Here is a 7,374-nt window from a genome sequence, read left to right on the forward strand (position 1 = left end):
AAAAAACACTGCTGTTAAGGGTCTCACTATGAAAATCCGCTTTCAGTCTGCTTGTATTAACTTTACATATTACCAAGTTATGGTAACTAATGTCTAGAAACAATATGGATCTAAAATATAGAAATATTATCTTGCACGAATGTCACCAGAAACAATCAGATGTGCACGAACAAGGTCCATGTCTGCCCTCTTGTGGCAAAATAAAAGAAGACACATGACACTTTTTTTTTAGCAGAGCTTGGACCATTGACAGTGGATTGTACATAAAAAGAGAAAAACTGGATGCTTGTGCAAGTAACAGTGCAGTAACAACAGACTATATCTTCAGCTTTTAGTTGCTTCTGAGTGTTTAAGAAGCTCCAACAAATATAAATGTGCCCCCTAAAACAAACACTCATTGTTTGTTGATGGAAAAAAGTAAGTTCAGCTGAAGTGAGTTAAGTTGATTTGTTAACTTAACTTAAAGTTAAAGAGTTAAATCTTTAAAGACATGACAAAATTGATTAATTAATTTGACTTTTTCACTTGTCATGATTTAAATGGAGACATTTGGGGTTCACGCTTTAGGATAATCAGATATATATTTAATAAGATTCTTTTATTTCTAACTAAATTGTTTTATAATTGTTTGGTTTTGATCAAACAGCTTGTATGTTGCCTTCTTCCTCTTCCTCTTCTTCCTCTTTTTGAACTCACTGTTGTTGCCTAACCGGTTTGTGAACACTTCCTTTATGCGGATGAAAATGCGCATTCTCTGCGCCGTACGTCTCGTTTGGGTGCGTTTGTGTGCCAGGGGCGGGCCGACCTCAGCAGGGCGGGTCTTTGTAGTTTTGAAGCACATGATGAAGCAATGAAAAGCGTGTAGATTTTGTGTCTCAGCCTGCACAATCTCTGTTTTTGTTCAGTTCAGTGAGTACTGTGCAAGAAACCCAGCGGACCCACACACAGAGAGACAGACTGCGGACTAACACTGTGACTGTGAACATGGCCTCCTCAGAGCTCGGTGAGAAGTTTTTTATATTTAATTAATTCACTGTCGTCATTATAAAGTTTAATACTGCGACATGCAGGATGCTAACTAGCTCCGGCTAACATTAGCCAACGTGGTCAGCGGTGTGTAGCTGCAGCAGAGCTTTTTATTGTCTCGTTTGTGTCTTTAAAAACTGAGTGAAAGTTTTTTTTATCTGTCCTCGCAGCACTTTTGAGTGTGTCGGACAAAACTGGGTTGGTGGACTTCGCCAACAGGCTGGTGGCTGTGGGTCTCTCTCTGGTCGCCTCAGGTGGTACAGCCAAAGCCCTGCGGGATGCTGGACTGGCTGTCAGGTTGGTGCTGAAGTTGGTCATTACAATAAAAGTTTAAATCCTGTCCAGTGTGTTTTTTTTTTATTGATGTCCTCCTCTAACCTTTCTCTGCTGTGTGTCAGGGATGTGTCTGAGCTGACTGGTCATCCGGAGATGCTGGGAGGCAGAGTGAAGACCCTCCATCCTGCTGTCCATGGAGGCATCCTGGCCAGGAAAACCCCCACTGACACAGCAGACATGGAGAAGTTGGGTTACAGCCTGGTGAGGTGAGAGAAGCACATTTAAACACACAGACGTTCATCTTTTAAAATAGTCTCAGCTGTATAACAACACAGAGGAGTGTTTTATATTAATTTACAGCAGGGTTAGAGATAAATACTTCAAAGCCCAGTTGAATCAAAGAGCATGTATGACTTGTGGCTGTCGGGCAGGTCACAAACTAATTTGGTTAAAGTGGAAGCTAGTGTTTCGCCATTAGGAAGCATGTGTAGTTTATTTAGCAGCTGGTTAATTGGAAAACTGCTGCTCCTGCTATAAGCTCGTCTTGTGACTTCTTCCTTTAGGACTAGAAGAATGTGGTTAGATAAGAGATTTCACTGTGCTGTCACTGGTGAATTAAAGTCTGATGGAGACAGAACTTGTTTGATTTAGACATTGACAGCACTTACATTTGATAGAAATATCAATTTCTTTGTGTTAAAGGTGGGTGTTTCTTTTGTGTGCATGTGATAAAGAGGTAGAAGTTGAATGGTTCGTCTGATTAGGATGGAGGGATAACGATGAAGCCCACACTGTAGGGCAGCTGATGTTTGTACAGGGAATCACACTGAGAGCAAGACAAGATGCTTGTTCATAGTGTTACATACCCAGCAGCAATATAAGAATAACTAAGAAACTACATATGTCAGAGATTTAGACAATAATGTTTAAAATGTTGTTTAAGGCCAAAAAAGCCATCACAAAGTCTGTCGTAATGCTGCAGTATTGTGGCTATGTAACTAGCTGTGCTGGAATTGTGTGCTGCTTTTCTCTGTTTAATAAAACTGTAGCTTTAATATCTTTTGGGTTTTGGACTGTTGGTTGGACAGAAGAGGCATTAGACGATGTCGTGTGTGATTGTGGGCTCAAAGCAGACAAAAGCAAACTGCCATAAATTTGAGTTATATAGTAGTTTCCACCCAACATCCACCTTCAGAAAGGTACTGTGAATGGATTTAAATAAATACATTTGAGCACACAAGGATGCATGTGAACACATGTTCTTTCCAATTGCTGTAATGGGCCGAATATTTACCAAACAAATCTTCTACAATTGTACCTCATTTTTAAGATAAAACAAGTCAATTGGTTCATTCTGACAGACCATGAGCATGAACAGTTGAACACACTGAGAGCTAAAATTACAAGTAGCCGTTGCAGCTGCGTCGTTAAACTCAAGATGTGGAATTGTTTGAATGATGGGCCTAAAAGTTCACAATACTTTCTGCGCACTCTTTTAGAGTGGTGGTGTGCAACCTCTACCCATTTGTGAAGACCGTCTGTAACCCAGATGTGACCGTTGAAGATGCTGTGGAGCAGATAGATATTGGTGAGTTGTGCAGATGAGATTGTGTGCATATAGCTTCAGATCATTAAATTAAACTTGATTAATAACTGCACAAGGTAAGATCAGTGTCACATTGCATTAATAACTACATTTTCTCTTTTTGTCTTCCCGCCCAGGTGGCGTAACTCTGTTGAGAGCAGCAGCCAAGAATCACGCTCGGGTCACCATTGTGTGTGACCCTGCTGACTATTCGCTGGTTGCCAAGGAGATGGAGAGTTCAGGAGACAAAGATACGACTCTGGAAACACGCAAGACCCTGGCGCTCAAAGTAACATGACCTATTTTTACTTTTCCCTATCATTTCATCTTGCAAGTATATGAACTGAATTTGATTCATACAGTCTTAAAATCTACTCTTTTAAATCTGTTGATACCCCCATGTAAGTATAGCAACAATAATAAGTTTGGGACATTAAAAAAGGATCAGATGACTCCTGATATGTCACAGTCCTGAGTTGAACATTTTACATTCAGAAGGCCTGAAACTGTGTTACTGCCAGCCTTACCTTCTTATCACGTGTACCTCAAACATCCGTTAAGCCCGCCCCCGTCACTGTTGAGGCTTGTTCCAAAAAAACATTTAAATAAGAGGTGAATCATACCTTTTGGCTTTTTCAATGAGCAGGCCTCAGTCTTAAAATGACAGTTGCATAATAGGAACCACATGCTGTTAGATTCTTATGAAACTTACAAAGTGTCCAGGAGGTTCCTGAAGCACAAATCAGTTAATGTAATGAATATTTTGATCTTGTTACCCAGTTTAGGTAATTCTCATACATAGTCACCAAATTGTGTCTTTTTCAGAATCCTGGTTGTTCTGTTTTTGTTGTTTGTCTTGCACTGACCCACACTGACCCTCAGCTCTAAACAAAGTCCAGTGTAGGCTTTTTATCACAAGTGTTGAAACATGTGTTTAGCTTGCAGAGTTTAACATTTGATGACCTGTGAACTTTATTCTTGTAGCCAGACTAAACTAATCATTGAGTTAGATAGATCTGTTTTATCTCTGACATTGTGTTGCTTTGGGTTGGTGCCTACATAAATAATGCAGGTCCTGTATTAAACTCCAAATTGTTGTTGTAAGTGCTTTGAGGTTTTTAACCCTGGCTCTTTGGTACACATTAGAAGAGGGTGTATTAATGTGGTTCGTCTCATGTTTTATGTTCTTTGCCCTTCAGGCTTTCACGCACACAGCACAGTATGATGAGGCCATATCGGACTACTTTCGTGGACAGTACAGTCGTGGTGTTTCCCAGCTGCCTCTGCGATATGGCATGAACCCTCACCAAGCACCCGCCCAGCTCTACACCCTGCGCCCAGCGCTCCCCCTCAAAGGTAGACACACATTGCATAACAAATGTCCCAGCATACCTAAAATGTGTCTGTGTTGGCATTGTATAGTGATTTTTCTTTAAAAAGAGTAGCTCAACATTTTGGTTAATACACTTATTTGCTCACTGGCAGAACGTTGGTGTTAAATGAGAAGATTTATACCACTCTCACATTGATGGCTTAAATATAAAGCTACAGCCATCAGCCATGTAGCTTAGCTTTTTTCTGTTCCCCCTCTCAGTGGTCAACGGTTCCCCTGGCTTTATCAACCTGTGTGATGCTCTGAACGCCTGGCAGCTGGTCAGAGAGTTAAAGAGCGCCCTCGGCATGGCTGCTGCCACCTCCTTCAAACATGTCAGCCCTGCAGGTAAGACCAAAAGAGACATGCAGACACACACTTAACAGTATAAATGTGGGCTTGGGATTAAGTGCCTTTTTTAAATGTGAAAATGACTCTTTTCATCTTTCTACTGAAGGAGCTGCAGTAGGAGTTCCTCTGACTGAGGAGGAAGCCAAAGTGTGCATGGTGCATGACATGCTGAAGGATCTCACCCCATTGGCCACAGCCTACGCCAGGGCAAGAGGTCAGGAACAGTGAATTATATAGCAGGTAGCCTGGAGTTTTTTTTTTTTTCTTTCAATTGTATTAACTCGTTCGACATTCCCAGGTTCTGACAGGATGTCTTCTTTTGGAGACTTCATCGCTGTGTCAGATGTGTGCGACGTTCCCACCGCCAAGATTATATCAAGAGAGGTAAAAGCAGTGTGTCAAAGAACAAATGCAGATGAGAAGGGTTTTTGTTCTGCTTTACAAGGATTGAATTTGATTGCTCTCAGGTGTCAGATGGTATCATTGCTCCTGGTTATGATGAGGAGGCGCTCAAGATCCTCTCCAAAAAGAAGAATGGCAACTACTGTGTGCTTCAGGTGAGAGATTTGTAGGTTAGGTTGATTTAGAATCAGAACGAAGTCAAATTTTCAGTTTGATTAACAATGCGTGCCTGTGTCCCAGATGGATCCAGACTATGAGCCTGATGAGACTGAGGTAAGAGTGTTGTTTGGTCTCTATCTCAAACAAAAGAGGAACGGAGGGCTTATCGATAAGGAATTCTTCAGCAACGTCGTTTCTGAGGGCTCTGTGAGTATTTACCTTCATATTGTATTTCTGGCTCATCCTGTCATTTTGAATCATTCTTTTATTAATGGGACAAACTTACCTGAAGTAATCCACCCTTTTGATTGTCTGTGTCCACAAGCTCTCTGAGGACGCTGTGCGTGACCTCATTGTGGCCACCATCGCCGTCAAATACACTCAGTCCAACTCTGTCTGCTATGCTAAAGACGGACAGGTAAGAACAGGTAAAAACAGGAGAAGAGAATCTGGATGAGCTGTAAGTTTTTCTCAAATATTTTTTTTTTGTCTGTATTACAGGTTATTGGTATTGGTGCGGGTCAGCAATCTCGTATCCACTGCACACGACTGGCAGGTGACAAAGCTGATAACTGGTGGCTGAGACATCACCCTGGTGTCCTTAACATGAAGTTTCGTGGCGGTGTGAAGCGAGCGGAAATGGCCAACGCAATCGACCAGTACGTCAGCGACACCATTGGAGAGGTAAGGGGGAAACAACTCGTAACATAAAGGCAGTAGTTAAGTTGTCCTGTTATAGATCGGGCGTGATGGGATATTTTTAAATACAGAAAATTTACAAGCACATAAATTGCATCTTGTTGAGGAATTATAAAGAATATTTTAATTCAACAAACATCTGTTCTGTCCCATTGCAGACTTTGGATTGAGACACAAATACAATGCCACAGTGCAGGCCTAGGGCTAGCATGTCTAGCAGCAGATCATCTTTGTTTATTCTATAAACCAGTTCATACAGTATTTATAAATATATAATAATGTTAGCTACCACTCCAAACACAGCTGTGGCTACATTAGATTTCACTTAATTTCTTCACTTGGAAAGATCAGTTAAAATTGTGGCGACAGTAGGCCTCAATCACACACAGTCCACCTGTGTGCATTGTTATGTCTGATGTCAGTGTTGTGCCAAGTTTGAGACATTGAAATTAAATGAAAAGCGTGGGTATTTTGTGTTGATAGGGTCCAGACTTGGAAGTTTGGAAGTCCATGTATGAAGAGGTGCCTGAGCTTCTGTCAGAGACTGAAAAGAAAAACTGGATCAGCTCCCTGAAGGCCGTGGCTGTCAGCTCTGACGCCTTCTTCCCCTTCAGAGACAACATAGACCGTGCCAAACGGGTAAATATAACACACATTTCATGAAAGCGTGGGTTCATATTGTATGCACTTTTAAGAAACTGCATGGGAATGGCCTGCAGACACCTGCTAACATATTGTTACTAGTTTGGAAACTCTATTAACTCTGAAGACAGTGTACTGACAAGCTTTCCAACCATCTTTACTAACGTTTCTTTCCTCTGTGTGTCCGTCTGTAGAGTGGTGTTGCGTACATCGCAGCTCCAGCGGGCTCTGCTGCTGACAAGGTTGTGATAAATGCCTGTAATGAGCAGGGCATCACTCTGGTGCACACCAACCTGCGGCTCTTCCACCACTGAACACCTCAACACTTGTCCAGGTGTTTTAAACTCCCCTCACACAGTTTAGCATTATTACAGAGTCAAAATCTTTTTCTAACATTGCTGATATTCAAAACATTCCTGCTCTCACCATTCTGATATGTAGAAGTAAAAAGAAACGCACTGTTTTGTAACAAATTAATTGCATTCCTGACTTGTGGTGCTAACATGGAGAGAAATACAGTAACTGTTAATGTTTATTCTAGGTCAGTCATGTTGGGGTGTGAAATAAACTGTTGAAGACCATTCATGAGTATTTTGTCTGGTTTTTTTTAGCCATGTTAGCAGTGGGAGATGACCATGTTGGTTCTCAGTCCACTACTTTGGTCCAGAGTTAAATATCTCAACAACCAATTGATGGACTGCTGTGAAATGTTGTACTTGGTTCCCAGAGGATGAAGCCTACTGACTTTGGGGCTCCTCTGACATTCTTTTTAACGCCACCAGCAGGTTGACATTTTTTGAATTGAGTGAAATATCTACGTTTTTTTGGGTGGATTGCCATGAACTTTAGTTCGATCATTTCA

The 7,374-nt window shown here is 41.4% G+C and overlaps 1 protein-coding gene across 1 annotated transcript; it reads left to right on the forward strand.

Annotated features, from left to right (window-relative positions):
- Positions 1–822: 822 nt before the first annotated feature.
- Positions 823–7,093, forward strand: atic (5-aminoimidazole-4-carboxamide ribonucleotide formyltransferase/IMP cyclohydrolase). Its single transcript, XM_051379094.1, has 15 exons — positions 823–1,003; positions 1,197–1,323; positions 1,425–1,568; positions 2,802–2,890; positions 3,025–3,176; positions 4,087–4,243; positions 4,482–4,607; positions 4,717–4,824; positions 4,909–4,994; positions 5,078–5,167; positions 5,253–5,378; positions 5,497–5,589; positions 5,673–5,855; positions 6,354–6,509; positions 6,707–7,093. Exons 1-15 carry the CDS (start codon positions 985–987, stop codon positions 6,824–6,826), a joined length of 1,776 nt encoding a protein of 591 aa, XP_051235054.1. The 5' UTR covers positions 823–984; the 3' UTR covers positions 6,827–7,093.
- The last annotated feature ends 281 nt before the right edge of the window (positions 7,094–7,374 follow it).

The sequence above is a fragment of the Dicentrarchus labrax genome, unplaced genomic scaffold (assembly GCF_905237075.1).
Source record: "Dicentrarchus labrax unplaced genomic scaffold, dlabrax2021, whole genome shotgun sequence".
Lineage (NCBI taxonomy): Eukaryota > Metazoa > Chordata > Actinopteri > Moronidae > Dicentrarchus > Dicentrarchus labrax.

Excerpts from the sequence above, each read along its gene's own strand:
- atic (XM_051379094.1), top strand. Across the intron at positions 1,569-2,801 it reads TTGGGTTACAGCCTGGTGAG|AGTGGTGGTGTGCAACCTCT; the intron begins GTGAGAGAAGCA and ends GCACTCTTTTAG. Across the intron at positions 6,510-6,706 it reads ACATAGACCGTGCCAAACGG|AGTGGTGTTGCGTACATCGC; the intron begins GTAAATATAACA and ends GTCCGTCTGTAG.